At 42.3% G+C, this 18,424-nt stretch overlaps 1 protein-coding gene across 1 annotated transcript in view; it reads right to left on the bottom strand.

Moving 5' to 3' along the window:
* The window catches only part of KIAA2012 (KIAA2012 ortholog), a 129,118-nt gene extending 113,280 nt beyond the window's left edge, over positions 1–15,838 (bottom strand). The window contains exons 1-2 of the mRNA XM_006080540.4: positions 15,440–15,838; positions 13,789–14,073 (exon numbers count right to left, since the gene is read on the bottom strand). Coding sequence (XP_006080602.2) covers positions 13,789–14,073; positions 15,440–15,523 — 369 coding nt within the window. The 5' untranslated portion in view covers positions 15,524–15,838. The remainder of the gene's footprint in view (positions 1–13,788; positions 14,074–15,439) is intronic.
* Between the last annotated feature and the right edge of the window lie 2,586 nt (positions 15,839–18,424).

Here is an 18,424-nt window from a genome sequence, read left to right as displayed (position 1 = left end):
AAAAAGAGTTTACTTCAAGTGCTAACAGAGCCTGAAAAATTCAGCCCCACTTGAGGCTTTTTCCAAAGAACATGAAAGGGTTCGTGTAGGGAGAGCAGTGAACACAAAATGATTTAAGTTCTTTCACTCTCTCCATTTTTTTCATGCATCATGTAGCAAGAATTTGTTGAGCACCTTCTATGTGCCAGGCACTGTGTTAAGCCCTGTAATATGGAGCCATCATAATAAGGCCTTTTCTGGATGAACTGCAACTTCATTTCCTCACATAAACCTTTGCTTTCAATGATTCTCTTCTAAATGTGATAAGACCAAGGCTCCTCTGAGATGCTGTGGCCCTGAGCAGATTGCACGATGCACTGTCTGAAGTGGACAAGAGCTCTTTGTTTCTCAGCAGTGTGCATTTCTGAAGCTCCTGGTTGGTTCTGGAGCTTTACTGGGCTGCTTGCTCAATGGGGCAGAGATTTAGGAAATTCCTTATCCTGGAATTTGGCACATCTTGGTACATTTTTGCTTCAAGTTTGAAGGCTGATCTTGGCCTCTGTGTTCGTTTCCTGTTGCTGCTGTAATAGATTACCACACATTCGGTGGCTTTATTTTTAAATTATTATTATTTTTTGGCCATGCCACTCGACTTGCAGGATCTTAGTTTCCTGACCAGGGGTTGAACCTAGAGTAGTGGAGTGAAAGCACTGAGTCCTAAGCACTGGACACCAAGGAATTCCCCTTGTAGTGGCTTTAAGCAATACAAATTCGTTATTTTACAGTTCTGGAGATCAGAAGTTTGAAATGGGTCCCACTGGGATAAAATCAAGTGTTACAGGGCTTTCCGGAGGCTCTAGAGAGGAATCTGTTCCTTTGCTCTTCCCAGTTTCTAGAGGCTGCCTGCATTCGTTGGCCTGTGACCCTTTCCTGCATCTTCCAAGCCAGCACCAATGGGCTGAGTCCTTCTCATGCTGCCCCCTCTCTGGTTCTCTCTTTTGATTCCTTCTTCCATGTTTAAGGATCCCTGTGAATATACTGGATCTGTCCAGATAGTCCAGGATAACCTCACTGTTTCAAGCTCATCTGGTTAGTGACCTTAACTTCTCTTTGCCATCTAACCTACTTTATTCATAAATTCCAGGGATTGGGATGTAGACATCTTTGGGGGGCCATTATTCTGCCTACCACAGCTTCTTTAAGTTTTTTTTTTTTCTAGTTTTCTGGTTCCAGCTGGTAATTTCTCAAATTATGCCTGTGAAGTTGGTTGATAAAGTTCACATCTCATTGCATAAATTGAAGCACTGCCAAAGGCCTAAGACCTGTTTAGGTTACTGAAAAGCTCACTCAGGGTTAAACCTGTTCATTCATTTCCAACATGGAAAAAGTGGCAAAAAGCAGAGTGAATGTATATTATATTGGCAATCTCATAAAAGTTTATTTTATAAATGCATAATCATGGTGGAAACACTGGAAGAAAATAACATTAGAAATTTAATAACAATGGTATTAAAGTGTTGGGCATAAGATTACAGATAGTTTTTTCTTCTCTCTTTTTTAGAGAATCAAAATTTCCATAAAATAGATTATATTTATAAATGGAAAACATGTTAAAAATTGATGAATTGATTTTTTATTGCACCCACCACCCTTACATAGTTTCTGCATACTTCTGTCTTCCTTCACCAACATGATCCTGGACCTCTAACTACCGAAGATGACTCTAAAACATGAAAGGAGGCAGAAGGGGTCCAGGAAGGGAGTTCCTGAAACTGGGAAATACACGACAGCAGGAGGGTGGCTGCCGATGGCTCCAGACTTCTTAGGCTTGCCTTGGTTTTGCTAATCAACCCCAGCTTTCAGTTTCTTCTGAAATGAGTGATTAATGTGTACAGAGGGCTCTCTCGCTCTTTTAAAATTAATTAATTAATTCATTGTTTACTGTATTGGGTCTTCCTTGCTATACGGGCTTTTCTCTAGTTGTGGAAAGTGGGGGCTACTCTTTGTTGCAGTGCTCAAAGTGATGGCTTCTCTTGTCGTGGAGCAGGGCTCTAGAGCACAGGCTCAGTGGTTGTGGCGCAGGGGCTCAGATGCTCTGTGGCATGTGGGATCTTCCCAGACCAGGGATGGAACCCACATCTCCTGCATTGGAAGGTGGATTCTTTACCACTGAGCCACCAGGGAAGCCCAGAGGGCTCTCTTATCCACATTCCACTAGGAGTGCATCCTCTAATGAGGAACTTACTCTGGCCCGCCGTCTCCTCGGTGTCCTCCAGCCCCCATGTGCAGAGGGGTGAGGGGGTTGCCCTTGCATCTGGCCCCAGCCCCCCACTGGCTGTCATGGCCATGTTATTCCACTCCTGGCAGGTGAAGGTTTTCAGAAGATGGAAGGAGCCCATATGTGCAATGCTCCTGCCTTGCAGTTATGGGGTGGCAGGGTGCCAGTGTCCCCAGGAAGACATGAAACACCCGGATTGCCAGCTGCCATCATAGCACAGAAGGTGGCCAGCCTTTGTGTGCAGGAGTCCACAAAGAGATGAAGAGGGAAGTTCAGATATCCCAAGGGCTGGCAGGCAAAGCCATCTGTAACTTGACCCTACCCATTTCTCCAGGTAAGAGCCACACCTGTCTAGTTACTCTGACTTTCCTCTGCCACTCTCCTCTCTGGGCCTTCACTGACCTATGCCCAGAGAGTCTCTCTCCAATTATTTTTACCACAAGACTCAGCTCAAATTCTACCTCCTCCAAGATGTCACTCTAGATTTTCCTAGCAAGAAGCAATCAGTCTCTACTGTCTTTATACTTTGACTGCATATTAATAGATTGTAGTCTATATCCTATCCTAGGCTGCCTTGTATCAAGTGTCACGGGGGCGCAAATCTGCCTCCCTGATCACATTGTACACCCACCCCTGCTGGGTAGAGGTTATGGCCTCCCCCCGCCACACCCTGGCAACTACTATGTTCATCTAACAACTATTTGTTGAGAATTTGCCATGTGTCAGGCAATGTTCAAGGCATTATTTAATAACTATTCAAGATGTTAACTCAGAGGAATGGAAATCCCCCAAATATTCCTGTACTTTTCTGCTGACAACTTGTCTCCTCAAGCTGCCCACTCCAGTCAGAAGTCCTTCTCTCCAGAGGAGCAAAGCCTGTTTTCTCCTGCTCTGAGACACAGAGTCCGTGTGCTCTGGCAAAGACCAAGCTTTAGGACAGAGAGTGACCATCATTGTTGTTATACATGTGTAGTAGCCAGACTTGGGGCTGCGAGGTGAGTCCAACCAGAGTCAAGGTGAAGGTGAGGTGGGGAGGGGAGAGGTGTGTGTCCACTTAAAGCTGTGCCTGAAAAGACTTCTCAACCCCAGCCTGACTTTCATCAGTCTTGTGTAAACAGTGCCACTTTCAGCCAGCTCTTTCTCTGCAGGTTTAATTTCTGAGAGTCTGTGCAAATGGCTCAGAGGATAAAGCGTCTGCCTGCAATGCAGGAGACCCAGGTTCGATCCCTGGGTTGGGAAGATCCCCTGGAGAAGGAAATGGCAACCCACTCCAGTATTCTTGCTTGGAGAATCCCATGGACAGAGGAGCCTGGCGGGCTACAGTCCATGGGGTCGCAAAGAGTCAGAAACGACTGAGTGACTTCACACTCACTCCCAAATATCTTTGGTAGTCATGTGTTACTGAATATCAGGCCATTAAGAAGGGAATCATAAAGTGGTTTGAATTTTCCCATAGCTGCAATGTTGTAACAGGGTTTGATTCCTGACCAAACCATTTAGTATCAAAGATTTGACTAGTCATATGCCACAAAAGCAAAGATAAAACAACTAGAATTGAAATCAGAAAATATGAAGCTTCAGTTCCTGTAAGAACTCAGCCTGCTTCAGTTTGAATCTTGGCTCCATCATTTACTAGCTGTCTGGCTTTGGGGAAATTACTTGACCCATCTATGCCTCAGTCTTTCTGTCAAATAAGGATGATGAAAGTACATACCCTGCATGCAAAAAAAATGAAGTTGAATCCTTACCGTGCACCATATATAAAAATTAACTCAAAGTATAGTTAATATAAGAGCTAAAACTATAAAACCCTTAGGATAAAACTTAGGGGAAAAGCTTCATGACATTGGATTTGGTGATGATTTCTTGGATATGACACCAAAAGAACATGCAACAGAAGAAAAAGTAGGTAAGTTGGACTTCATGAAAATGTAAAATCTGGAAATTCCCTGGTGGTTCAGTGGTTAAGTCTCCATGGTTCTCTTGCAGGGGGCACGAGTTTGATCCCTGGACAGGGAACTAAGGTCCCACATGCCATGTGGCCAAAAAAAGAAAAGAAAATGTAAAACTCTTCTACATCAAAGAACACTATCAGGAGTGAAAAGGCCAACCCACAGAATGGGAGAAATTATTTTCAGGTCATATATTTGATAAGGGATTAATGTGCAGAATGTTTAAAGAACACTTACAACTCAAAAACAAAAAATCAATCTGATTTTAAAGTGGGCAAAAGACTTGAACAGACATTTTTCCAAAGAATATATATAAATTGCCAATAAGCATATGAAAAGATGTTCAATATTACGTGTTATTAAGAAATGCAAATCAAAACCACAATGAGATACCACTTCACGAGTTTGAGCTATTATTAAGAGCTATTATTTAAAAAAAAAAAAACAGAAAATAACAAGGGTTATTGAAGGTTTAGAGAAATTGAAACCCTTGGGCATGGCTAATAAGAATGTCAAATAATGTAGTTGCGGCTATGGAAACCAGTATGGTGGTTCCTCAAAAAACAAAAAAATAGAATTATGTATGATCCAGCAATTCTACTTCCGGGTATATACTCAAAAGAATTAAAAGCAGGGAAATCGACAGATATTTGTACACCCATGTTTATAGCAGCATTATTCAAATAGCCAAAATATGAATGCAAGCTAAGTGTCCATCAACTGATGAACGAATAAACAAATTGTGGTATATACACATAGTGAAGTGCTATTCAGCTTTCAAAAGAAAGGAATAATAATAATCAGAATAATAATTCTGATACCTGCTACAGTATGAACAAAGCTTGAAGACATTATGTTCAACGAAATAAACCAATCACAAAATACTAAAAGGATAACTACCATATGATTTTACTCTTATGAGGTACATACAATGGTCAAATTCATAGACACAAAGATTAGAACAATGGAAAATAGGGAATTACTGTTTAATGTGTATAGAGTTTTAGTTTTTCAAGATAAAAAAAGTTTTGGAAATGGATGGTGGTGATGGCTGCATAGCAAGGTGAATGTACTTAGTGCCACTCAGCTGTACACTTAAATTGATTAAAATGGTAAATGTTATGTTTATCTATATGTTACAACAATAAAAAATACACATAAAGTTGTTGTGAGGATTAAATGAGATAATTAGTATAAAGTGCTTAGAATGCTGAGGGGTACAATACTATTACTTAAGTGTTTGCCTATTAAGTATTAGCTGTTATTATACATGCTGCTGCTGCTGCTAAATCGCTTCAGTTGTGTCGAACTCTGTGCGACCCCATAGACGGCAGCCCATCAGGCTCCACTGTCCCTGGGATTCTCAGGCAAGAACACCGGAGTGGGTTGCCATTTCCTTCTCCAATGCATGAAGGTGAAAAGTAAAAGTGAAGTCGCTCAGTCGTGTCTAACTCTTAGCGACCCCATGGACGCCAGCCTACCAGGCTCCTCCGTCCATGAGATTTTCCTGGCAAGAGTACTGGAGTGGGGTGCCATTGCCTTCTTACTTTCCATCAAATGGTTATACCAGGGGCCCAATGGATGAAGTACATACAGCCAAGCCTACTGGGTTGTATGTATGCTTACTTGAACATGTTACCTACAACCGAGGTTGGTTTTAATGAAAATCTGATTTGTGTTCCTAGAAGTATAGTAAAGGGTTTTGAAGGATGTGTTGGAAGAACCAGAGCCCTTTAAAAAAATGCTGTTAAAGCAGGAGAGATGTTTTTTTCCCCTGGAGCATGTGGAATCTTCAAAATCAGGCCCTCTAGGTATTAAGAGTGGGGCTTTGGGATCAGTTGTCCAAGCTCTAATTCTAACTCCACCACTTAGATATATAACTTTGGGAGAGTTAGTTAACCTCAAGCCCCCATTTTTCCTGCTACACTATGGAGGTAATGGCGGCACACCACTCATAAACTTGTGCAGATTGAGTGTAGTTATAGAGATTAAATGGCTGACCTATGCCAAGCAGTCAATAAATGTTAGCTATTATTGATAAAACCTTTGACCTCGTCATCACAGATGACCCATGCATCTCTCCTGATGTTTCCTACTTCTAGTTTGTTAAAAGCTCTAAGTACAGCTGCTCAGGAGCTGCCTAAATGGAGCACACTTAGCAGAAGGAGTGAAGTCAGGTCATACTCACCTCGCTGCTTTGGTGCCTGTCTTGACACCTTGTTAGCTTCCCCAGTGGCTCAGATGGTAAAGAATCTGCCTTTGCAGATTTGATCCAGGTTTGATCCCTGGATCCAGAAGATCCCCTGGAGGAGGGAACAGCAACCCACTCCAGTATTCTTGCCTGGAGAATTCTGCGGCAAGCTACAGTCCATGGGTTGCAAAGAGTCAGACATGACTTAAGTGACTAACACTCTGACACCTTGTTAAGGGCCGTCAGAGCACTTCTTAGGGGCACCATCACACCAGTAGCAGGTAATTATACAGGTCTTGCAAACAGACTTTGTCTTCCTGATCACTGGCTGAAAGGATAATGTATTATTCTTTCTACTTTTCTATATCTTTCTATTTTATATAACAGGCTGACATTATGATTAGGATGGAAAATAAACTTTATTCAAAAAACATTATCACAATATTACTCGATAAAATAGAAGTCTGAAGTTACCTTTGTGGGCTGCATAATGACTGTAAACACCCATTGGATAGTTAAGCGCCTTGAGTACAGAGATTAGGCAGTATGGAATCTGCGGAGCAAGGTTGACAATGCTTTTAAGTGTGCGTGTATGCTAAGTCATTTCAGTTGTGTTCAACTCTTTGCGACCCTATGGCCTATAGCCTGCCAGGCTCCTCTGCCCATTGGATTCTCCAGGCAAGAATACTGGAGTGGGTTGCTGTGCCCTCCTCCAGGGGGTGTAACCACATTTATAAGGGAGATGACAGACCCAACACAACCTTGGTTGAAACCAGTTATAGTAAACTGAATCCTGTTCATCCTTCAATGGGATAAAGAAATGAGATGCTCTGTGAAATGAATTTTTAAACAAATTATTTTTAATACATTATTTAGCCAAATACCATGTTAGACATTTAAAAATATTACTGGACTTATAAAATTCTAAAAATATAAGAAGAATAAATGTTAAAACAATGAAAATTAGCTACATTTTCTGATGATTTGAGAGGTACTTGAGGTTTCTGCTAGGCTTCAGAAGCATCATGTTGATTGTTATCTAGATACTACTCCAAATTATGGTTATTTAGATTTCATAGTTATTTGATTTTTAAATACATGATGGGAAGCTGGATGAATTAGAGGCCTCGTGGTTTTAACTCTGAAAATATTTGAACAGTATTTCCTTCTGTTTTTTTTTTTTTTTTAAACCAAAGCAACATATCTGTGTGTATCTAGAAGAGTAAGAACTCTGACACCTAATGTCTTGACTTAGCATTAATCTTTGCTCATTAGGAAGTTGGGCCATCAAGAAAGTTAAAGAGTAGGTGTGTGTTGGGCTATAAAACTCAGACAGATTGCTGCATGCTTGTCATTAGATCCATATATAGCACTGGAGATGGTGTGAGATGCTTTAAAAATGTGATTTCACCTTCCTGCGACAGCCTTGATTCTCACGGGTCTGAGTGGAGCCTGCGTTGTATAGGTTTCCTGATTGACAGCTCAGACAGGAGAGATGTTTCTGTGAGCAGCACTGCTCTATCGATTACCCATTCTCACTTTTACCCCCTCCGCTTTTGGCTCTTTTGCTTTGAGTGTGGTGTGCTTAACTCTTGTATTATATCATTTGGATGATGAAATACTGACCCCGAGGGACAGATGGTGTGATGATCGCAGGGCTCAATTTACAGCACTGTTTCTATTCCGCTTCGCTGCCCTACCTGGCTCTCTACGGTCATCCTGGAGACTACTTTTCACTATCCTTTCGAGGCCATAGTTTCTTATTTTTTAAATCCCATGACTTAAAAAAATTTTTTTTTTGGAAAGGATATGTAAAAATAAAAGTATGACATAATCTCACCACCATGGTTAAATTTTGATGTGTATCTTCCTGCTTATACAACTAATTTTTAAAAATTGGGATTATGGTTGAGAGGTGATGTTTTCTATACTGTCTAGTCTTGAATTCTGGTGTAATTATCTACATGGCTGTATAACTTTGAGTGAATTACATGAATTCTCTATGGTTTAATTTCCTTACTTTTAAAATGAGATAATAATAGTACCTACTCCTACAATTGATAGAAAGTATATTGAGTTATATAATAGAAAGTACTTAGAACAGTGGCTGGAACATTTTAAATACTAAAAAATGTTAATGAATGTTGGTATTTTTATTAAATGAGTACTATTTTTTAACCTGCTTTTAAAAAATACACTGTATTTTCTCATGTTATTCGTGACTTTATTATTTACTCATGATATGTTATTCATAAGTAATACTTGACTTTATTGCCTGACCCCAAAATCACTGTATGACTGTGTTTAATCAATGTCCCATTGTTGGACATGTATTATTTTCAGTGTTTTGCATGGTAAATAACCCTGTAGTAAACATTCTTGTGCATGAATCTTTGGCCACATCTCTGATTATTTCCTAAGGCAACTTTATAAAAATAGAATGCTAAATCAAAGAGTATTAGCCCTTTTTAGGTTTTTGCCAAAATGCCCTCTAGAAATGTCACGTGAATTTGTACTTCTGTATGAGACAGCTCATTTCCCCATAGCCTTCTCAGTAGTGGATATAATGATTTTAAAAGTTTCTTGCCAGGCTGTAGCTTTTGTAATCAGATGGTGCTCTGTAGTTTCCAAAGCTCTCCTCTTCTGACCGTGTTCATTGTTTTTAATACCAACTCACTCTTGAGTTATTTTTTCTTCTATTTTAATCTACCATATCCTCTAATCTTAGATTCCTGCTTTATTACTATTCCAAACATTTTCTTTCCTTTCCTAGTTCCTCACACCATTTTCCTTCTGTTCACTGGAGTTAGACTACAGTGTTCTGTTTGTACATTTGTAAGTAGGGAAAAACCACTAGACCATTCAGGTATGACCTAAATCAAATCTCTTACGATTATACAGTGGAAGTGAGAAAGAGATTTAAGGGACTATATCTGATAGACAGAGTGCCTCATGAACTATGAACAGAGGTTCGTGACATTGTACAGGAGACAGTGATCAAGACCATCCCCAAGAAAAAGAAATGGAAAAAAGCAAAATGGCTGTGAAAAGAAGGGAAGTGAAAAACAAAGGAGAAAAGGAAAGATATACCCATTTGAATGAAGAATTCCACAGAATGGTAAGGAGAGATAAGAAAGCCTTCCTCAGTGATCAGTGCAAAGAAAAACAGAGGAAAACAACAGAATGGGAAAGACTAGAGATCTCTTCAAGAAAATTAGAGGTATCAAGGGAACATTTCATGTGAAGATGGGCTCAATATAGGACCTAACAGAAGCAGAAGATATTAAGAAGAGGTAGCAAGAGTACACAGAAGCACTGTACAAAAAAGATCTTCACAACCTGGATAATCACAATGGTGTGATCACTCACCTAGAGCCAGACATCCTGGAATGCGAAGTCAAGTGGGCCTTAGGAAGCATCACTACGAACAAAGCTAGTGGAGGTGATGGAATTCCAATTGAGCTATTTCAAATCCTGAAAGATGATGCTGTGAAAGTGCTGCGCTCAATATGCCAGCACATTTGGAAAACTCATCAGTGGCCACAGGACTGGAAAAGGTCAATTTCATTCAAATCCCAAAGAAAAGCAGTGCCAAAGAATGCTCAAACTACCGCACAATTGCACTCATCTCACATGCTAGTAAAGTAATGCTCAAAATTCTCCAAGCCAAGCTTCAGCAATAGGTGAACTGTGAACTTGCAGATGTTCAAGCTGGTTTTAGAAAAGGCAGAGGAACCAGAGATCAAATTGCCAACATCCACTGGATCATGGAAAAGGCAAGAGAGTTTCAGAAAAACATCTATTTCTGCTTTATTGACTACACCAAAGCCTTTGACTGTGTGGATCACAATAAACTGTGGAAAATTCTGAAAGAGATGGGAATACCAGACCACCTGACCTGCCTCTTGAGAAATCTGTATGCAGGTCAGGAAGCAACAGTTAGATCTGGACATGGAACAATAGACTGGTTCCAAATAGGAAAAGGAGTACGCCAAGGCTGTATATTGTCACCCTGCTTATTTAACTTACATGCAGAATACATCATGAGAAACGCTGGGCTGGAGGAAGCACAAGCTGGAATCAAGATTGCTGGGAGAAATATCAATAACCTCAGATATGCAGATGACACCACCCTTATAACACAAAGCAAAGAAGAAGTAAAGAGCCTCTTTAAAGTGAAAGAGGAGAGTGAAAAAGTTGGCTTAAAGCTCAACATTCAGAAAACTAAGATCATGGCATCTGGTCCCATCACTGCATGGCAAATAGATGGGGAAACTGTGGAAACAGTGGCTGACTTTATTTTTTGGGCTCCAGAATCACTGCAGCTGGTGACTGCAGTCATGAAATCAAAAGATGTTTACTCCTTGGAAGAAAAGCTATGACCACCCTAGACAGCAGAGACATTTAAAAAGCAGACATTAAAAAGCAGAGACATTACTTTGCCAACAAAGGTCTGTCTCATCAAGGCTATGGTTTTTCCAGTAGTCATGTATGGATATAAGAGCTGGACTGTAAAGAAAGCTGAGCATCAAAGAATTGATGCTTTTGAACTGTGCTGTTGGAGAAGACTCTTGAGAGTCCCTTGGACTGCGAGGAGATCCAACCAGTCCATCCTAAAGGAGATCAGTCCTGCGTGTTCATTGGAAGGACTGATGTTGAAGCTGAAACTCCAGTACTTTGGCCACCTGATTCAAAGAGCTGACTCATTGGAAAAGACCCTGATGCTGGGAAAGATTGAAGGCAGGAGGAGAAGGGGACAATAGAGGATGAGATGGTTGGATGGCATCACTGACTCAATGGACATGAGTTTGGGTAAACTCCAGGAGTTTGTGATAGACAGGGAGGCCTGGCGTGCTGCGGTCCATGGGGTCACAAAGAGTTGGACATGACAGAAGGACTGAACTGACTGAATGTTGTCAATATGATAGATGGATACCTCAAGGAGATGGGAACTTCTTTTTTCCATTGAGCCCAGGTCTAACTAAAAATGAAGCCATTCCCCAAAAGACTCATCTACTTTATAAAGAAATAAGATTCCTGTTGCCTGGAATATTTCAGCCATATGGACGAGCATCTGAAAACTATAGAAGGTATTCTTGCTTTGGGCAGTAAGTCAGCCTAAGTATCAGTGTCCACCCAGTAAAACAGAAACCACTCTAAATATTTAAACATAGAAGAAATTTAATTCAGGAAATTGATTACACCAGTGACTAGAAAGCTCAGACGCCAAAAAGATGTTGAGGCAACACTGAGATTACTAATATCAGGAAGCCAGTCTGAGCCCTAGGCTAAAGGGCAGAGGGAGTAGCTGGCAAGGTCACCTGGAGGAACCTGGAGCCACAATGGGCCTTCCTGGAGCTGGACCACAGAGGTGATGGGGGTACTTCTTACCACCATGGGTGGACTGGGAGGAGAGAAATCCCCAGGTTTTTCTCTTCTCCCTCTCCAACCTCCTTCCAATGTCACCCAATGGCAAATGCAATTAGAAGCCAGTTGACACAGATATCTGTGGAATTACATGCAGCCTGTGGCCAATCCAACTGTGATACAGAGTTGAGTGAGGTAAGGGCGAGGAGACAATGTGAATGCAAACAGGCCAAGGCCTGACACAGATTCCTGGAGGCCCCCCCGGCCCACAGACAACAGGATGAAGTGCAAAGCATGGAGAGGTAGGCAGTCTTGGTGTGAATCTGGGCTCTGTCATTTACTAGCTTTGAGAATTTGGCCAAGTCACTTAACTCCTCCAAGCTTCAGTTTCCTCATCTACAAATGGGGGCAAGAGAAACCACATCTCACAGGTAATTGTGAAGATTCAGTGCAATCAAAGTTGTAATATAATAAGTATTCAACAACAATAGGTTTCCTTTCATCCAATTTATGATTTTTAATATCAAGGGCAACTGGGCATGGGGTCAAGGTCATTAAGCTTCTTTGAAATATTTTGAAAGAAGGAAAGAGGGCAGAGAAATTTTCCTTTTGGAAGCTCTTCATCAGAGGGATATGACAAATTGCTCTATAATGATACTGGGGGATGATTTAAAACACATTGAGGGTATCGTGCATGATTGATTCATTCATTTCACAAACATTTATGGGTACTCACTATTTTTTTTTTTGGCAACTAAGATTTAGATGTGGTTTCTGCCCTCAAGGAGATGGCAACTGATGGACCAGAGATGCCTTGCGATGTATGATGGTATGGGAATGCTCACAGAGGAGGGAGCAATGGGATAGCTCTGTCTAGGGAAGTGGGAGAAGCTTCAGTGGGTGATGATAGTGGAGTTGTGTTTTGAAGGATGAAGAGGAGTTTTCCAGATGTAGAGGCACATGCAAAAGTGTAAAGTTACAAAAGGGCACAAGATACTAGTGGAAAGGTGAGCTCTTCACATGGACGGGGCCTTGAGGGGTCCACAGCCATGGTGGTGGTTAGAACGAGTGGCAGATATGGCTAGAAATGAAAGAGAAAGCCAGTGCATGAAGGGCCTGGCATAGAAGTTAACGACTTTATCCTATGGAGAAAGAAAAGCCAGCAGAGACTTTTAAACTAGGGAGTCTCCCACCATCTATGACCTAGAATTTCATGAAGTGATACATCATCCAGTCTCTCTCATGGCCTCAACCAAAGGGCTGATGCAATGCTAATATATAAAGCAGGGGACATATATACATCTCATACGAGATTAGAAAGCATGAATCAGAAAAATGAGCATAAGGGTTTCCCCTTAATATTAAATTCAGGGTGGAAAAAGTCATTAACTTATCCTGCAGATGCTGAAGGGCTCAAGGTAAATATTTAAAATATTCTCCTTTCCACAAAGCCAAGAATATCAGAGGTGTGAAGATGATGCTTGTGGCTATGAGACAGGATTTCAAGGATGCTGATGAAATGTCTGCTGGCAGGACCTGTCTGAATTCTGAAAAGGACCTTGTGTGGAAAGGAAAACACAAAACGATAATAAAATAGTCCGGGTGGGTCAAACAGTAAAGAATCTGCCTGCAATGCAGGATACCGGGGTTCCATCCCTGGGTAGGGAAAATCCCCTGGAGGAGGAAATGGCAACCCACTCCAGTATTCTTGCCTGGTCAGTTCCATGGACAGAGGAGCCTGATAGGCTATCATCCATGGGATCACAAAGAGTCAGACATGACTGAGAGATTTTCACTTCAATTCACATGTGTTCCAGAGCCCTTTCATGTAGATTATTTCATGTAAGCCTCATGAGAGTGGTGTGCCATGAGTACAGTCCCATTCTGGAGATGAAGAAATGGAAATCTGAGGGTTTCAGAGCTTCCTAGGATCTCTGAAGAAGTTATACCCAAGTCTGTAGCTGGACTCCTAGACACTCAGAACAGGGCCTTCTCTGAGCCCTGGACACTGCTCTGCTTACCTGTCTCCTTCCGTATGCCAGGATGGCTTCCTTGAGGTCCTGCAGTGTGCGCAGTTCAAGATCTGGCCTCTTCCTGCGGCCTTTGGGGCGGTAGGGGCCTTTTCTCCTCTCTTCGGGAGTCCATGCTGAAATAGCCAAACCTTCCGAGTAGAGGATCAGGGCGCCTTTTCTAGTGCTGAATGTTTTAGGAAGAAAGAGGCTCCATGTGTGCTGGTCAGCATTGCCCTCATCCTCTGGTTTTCTGACCAGGATGTAATCTTCCGGGGACTTCCAGTTCAAGTAATCCTGCAGTGGAAACAAAGCACCTTAAATTGGTCCCCAGTGGAAGGCCCTTTCATGGCAAATACTGCCTGGGCAAGTGTTTAACATGCTGTCTGTGACTGCTTTTCTCTGAATTGTTCACATGGTGTCACGAACACAATATTTAAAAAAATTTTTTTTTCATTCATTTATTTATTTATTTTTTAACGCCGAAAACATTTTGTATTGGGGTATAGCCAGTTAACAATATTATGATAGTTTCGGGTGAACAGTGAAGGGACTCAGCCATATATATACATGTATCCATTCTTTTCCAACCCCCCACACTCCTCTTAGCAACTGATTTTGTTCTCCACCTCTCAGAGTTAGTAGAACCCAGAACATGTTTCTCTTTTACCCCATATAACTTTCAAGAGAGCCTTTTTATGCCTACAGGCTTGAATGGGGTAGAATGTGGCTTCTAGGCCAGTTAAAATTTCCTGGTATGCAAGGAAGTAGTAAGAATTACCAAGGGCAGCAGATAACTTTGAAATTAGACCTGGAGTAGCTGGCAGTTTAAATGGGAGAAAACCATTCCAACCCATCGCTTCAGCTATATTCAGGGAGAATTTCTATACATTCCAGATGCTATGTAATGTTACCTAATTTGGCTGTTTAGGAGCCTATAAAGTAGTTACATATCTTGTAAGTAAGTGAACGCCATTGGCCACAGAGGTCTTTTGAAACTTTATATGTCTTTTAATACAGTGAAGGTCGAATATCATGACAAACTACCATGACAATGGAAATCTCTGTATGATCCAAAAATTTTCAAAGCACCCCCAGTGGATTTCTTACTCCTGGCAGGATTCAATGAAATAAAATTCCAGTACAACAAAGGAATTTTGCCACCTCTTTAAAAATCTTCTAAAATGAAAAAAAAAGTTGTTTTTTTTTTTTGCTTATATTAAATATGAGTCCTTGTGGGTTGAATTCCAGAAGGTTCAAGGAAGCCATTGAATTGGCATGAGCACACTCAGCATTTCAACCACAGAACACGATGTCTAAAAACCCAAACAGCCATCAGCTTGCCTAGAACCCAGGTGGAAATTCTGGTCTTGTACCAAACCACCCCAATTCTAGACCATGTGGAATCTCCTCCTGTCTAAAGTAAATGAGGCCATAAATCAGTGAGGGAGGGGGAGGACAAGGCCCAGGTGGCAACTTCCGTGGGTCAAGCAAACTACCTTATTTTCTTGAGTTTCACCAAGGAGGAGGGATGATCTCTCGGCGACCCCCATCACCTCAGAAACAAAACCAACCAAAACACACAGGGCTCAGCCCCAAGTGGAAAAACAGAACATTCCCCTCCCATCCCCCAAATATGCTTTTATTCATTGGTAAGACTCACCTCCGGTTCAAAATAGACTTCTAGCTTCTGTTTGTTCTGGACCAGCTTGCCATGTCCCCGGCTCAGGAGAGAGAGGGTGAACATGGTTTTCCTCTGAGCACCCTTCTCAAGGGCAGTTCATCTTGGTTTTGAAGGCTGAAAACTGGTCACACCTCAGGGTTTCCTGAGCTCAGCAGTGAGCCCAAGAAGACCACAAACACTGGGCCTTTTATGAAATACATTTTTTTTCACTCATACAGCAGTTTCTTAATAACAACTAGCCACACAGTTTAGACAGTGTGTGTCTTTGTCGGGAGAAAAAATAAACCACACACCCAGACTCCTCAAGCCCTGGATTGTCTGCTCTCTGGGCAGCCCTCTCTCCTCTTCGCCTGCACCCTTGTTGTGCCTGGTCCTGTTGCTCGGGTACCGGCCGTGTGCATCGGCAGATCTGGGCCACAGGCACCCTCCTTCTCACTGTGACCGGAGGTTGTTTCCTGGTTGCTATGGCAGCACAGGGAGGTGAAGTCGCTGAAGCCAGTCTAGGCAAGGCAGGGACTGTTGAGGGCAGGGTTCACACCCTGTGGGGAGGGAGGGTCAAATGGACATCGAAGGGACCAGGCTCAGATTTCAGGTCCTGATTTCGGGGATGGGGGGCATGTTGGGATATTCTTTCTGTTACAGGACTTGTTCTGCTGGTAGAGAGTGTCTCCCCCTTCTTCGGATATGAGAGCCTTTTCACTGTCAACCAAACATTAACAGACTCAGAGGAGTCGTCTAGGTCATCTAAAGCAACCTGTGACATTTTCCTTGGCTGAGCTCCAGCGTCTTCTCAGCTGGACATGAGGCCCCTTTTTCTGGTATTTGCTGCTTTGCAGGAATGAGTGCAGGACACCTGGACTCTCGAGATTCCTCTGCATACCTGGATCTCACTTGGGCAACTCCCATCTTTAGAGGGACTTCTGTGGTGGCTCAGATGGTAAAGAATCTGCCTGCAATGCAGGAGACCTGGATTTGATCCCTGGGTCAGGAAGATCCCCTGCAGGAGGAAATGGCAACTCACTCCAGTATTCTTGCCTTGGAAATCCCATGGACAGAGGAGAGGAGCCTGGCAAGCTATGGTCCATGGGGTCACAAAGAATTGGACAAGACTGAGCAACAAACACTTTCACTTTCATCTCTAGAGGGAGAGGGTACTTGGGAGATGTGGGTAGTGGGCATTTTGGTTGTCACAATGACCGTCTGCTGTCCTGCCTAATGAAGAAATGTCTCACTCTGAGTGCCAAAGTCATCCCCTTTCAGAAACACTGTTGGGGCCTGGGCTGCTTGTTCTCCTTGTTGCTGACACCATGAGGAGGACAGGACTGAGGGGAGGTGGCCAGGGGAAAAAAAGAGACCCTTTTGCAGGTGATCTGGGACTCTACTTTGGTCTGGAAAGGCGACCTGTCCTGTCACCTGTCATCGGAGTCTTCAGGGCAGTCCTGTGGGAGTGCTCCCTGCTGACCTGGAGGAAGAAGTACAGCTGGACCCAGGCCAACGTACTGTTCCATCTCCCTCTGTGGCTGTCACTTTTCTGGGAGGCAGGCTCAAGTCTCATAAGGAAGAAATAGAGGTCATGGTGTATAATGAGATTGGATTTATCACAGGGAATCAAGGCAGTGAATGCAGAGGCTCAAAACTGAATTTAGTCAAAACCACCATGGATACCACTTCGACAGTCCTTGCATGCTATGTGCTAAGTCACTTCAGTCATGTTTGACTCTGAGACTCCATGGACTATAGCCCACCAGGCTCCTCTGTCCACAGGATTCTCCAGGCAAGAATACTGGAATGGGTTGCCATTTCCTCTTCCAGGCGATCTTCCTGACCCAGGGATCGAACCTGGGTCTGTTACATCTTCTGCATTGGCATTGTCAGGCAGGTTCTTTACCACTAGCACCATCTTAGAATGACTATTAAAAAAAATAAAAACAAACAGAAAAAGTCCAGAAAATAATAAGTGTTCTGAAGATGTGGAGAAATTGGGATCCTTGTGTATTAGTGGGAATATCAAATGATGCAACAGGTGTGGAAAACAGTATGTCAGGAATTCTTTGATGGTCCAGTAGTTGAGACTCTGAGCTTTCACTGCCAAAGATCGATTAAATCCCTGGTTATGACCAATCTAGATAGCATATTGAAAAGCAGAGACATTACTTTGCCAACAAAGGTCCATCTAGTCAAGGCTATGGTTTTTCCAGTGGTCATCTATGGATGTGAGAATTGGACTGTGAAGAAAGCTGAATGCCAAAGAATTGATGCTTTTGAACTGTGGTGTTGGAGAAGACTCCTGAGAGTTCATTGGACTGCAAGGAGATCCAACCAGTCCATTCTAAAGGAGATCAGCCCTGGGTGTTCTTTGGAAGGAATGATGCTAACGCTGAAACTCCAGTACTTTGGCCACCTCATGCGAAGAGTTGACTCATTGGAAAAGACTCTGATGCTGGGAGGGATTGGGGGCAGGAGGAAAAGAGGACAACAGAGGATGAGATGGCTGGATGGCATCACTGACTCGATGGATGGATGAGTCTGAGTGAACTCCGGGAGTTGGTGATGGACAGGGAGGCCTGGTATGCTGCGATTCATGGGGTCGCAAAGAGTTGGACACGACTGAGCGACTGAACTGAACAGAACTGAACTGATGGGAGCTAACATCTACAAGCCATTTGGCATAATACATAAACAAAAAGCTGTATGGCAGTTACTCAGAAAATTAAACATAAATTACCATATGATCCAGTAATTCTACTTTTGGGTGTATGACCCAAAAGAAGTGAAAGCAAGGAGTTAGATATTTGAACATCCATGTTTATAGCAATGTTATTCACAATAGTTGAAATGTGGGAAAAATTCAACTGTTTGCTTGACAGATGATAGATGAATGGAAAAACAAAGTGTGACAAATATATAAAACAGAATATTATTCACCCTTGAAAAGGAAATAAATTTGGATACACGCTACAATAT

Source organism: Bubalus bubalis, chromosome 2, assembly GCF_019923935.1.
Source record: "Bubalus bubalis isolate 160015118507 breed Murrah chromosome 2, NDDB_SH_1, whole genome shotgun sequence".
Taxonomy (NCBI): Eukaryota; Metazoa; Chordata; class Mammalia; order Artiodactyla; family Bovidae; genus Bubalus; species Bubalus bubalis.
This window is presented reverse-complemented; position numbering and strand designations above follow the sequence as displayed.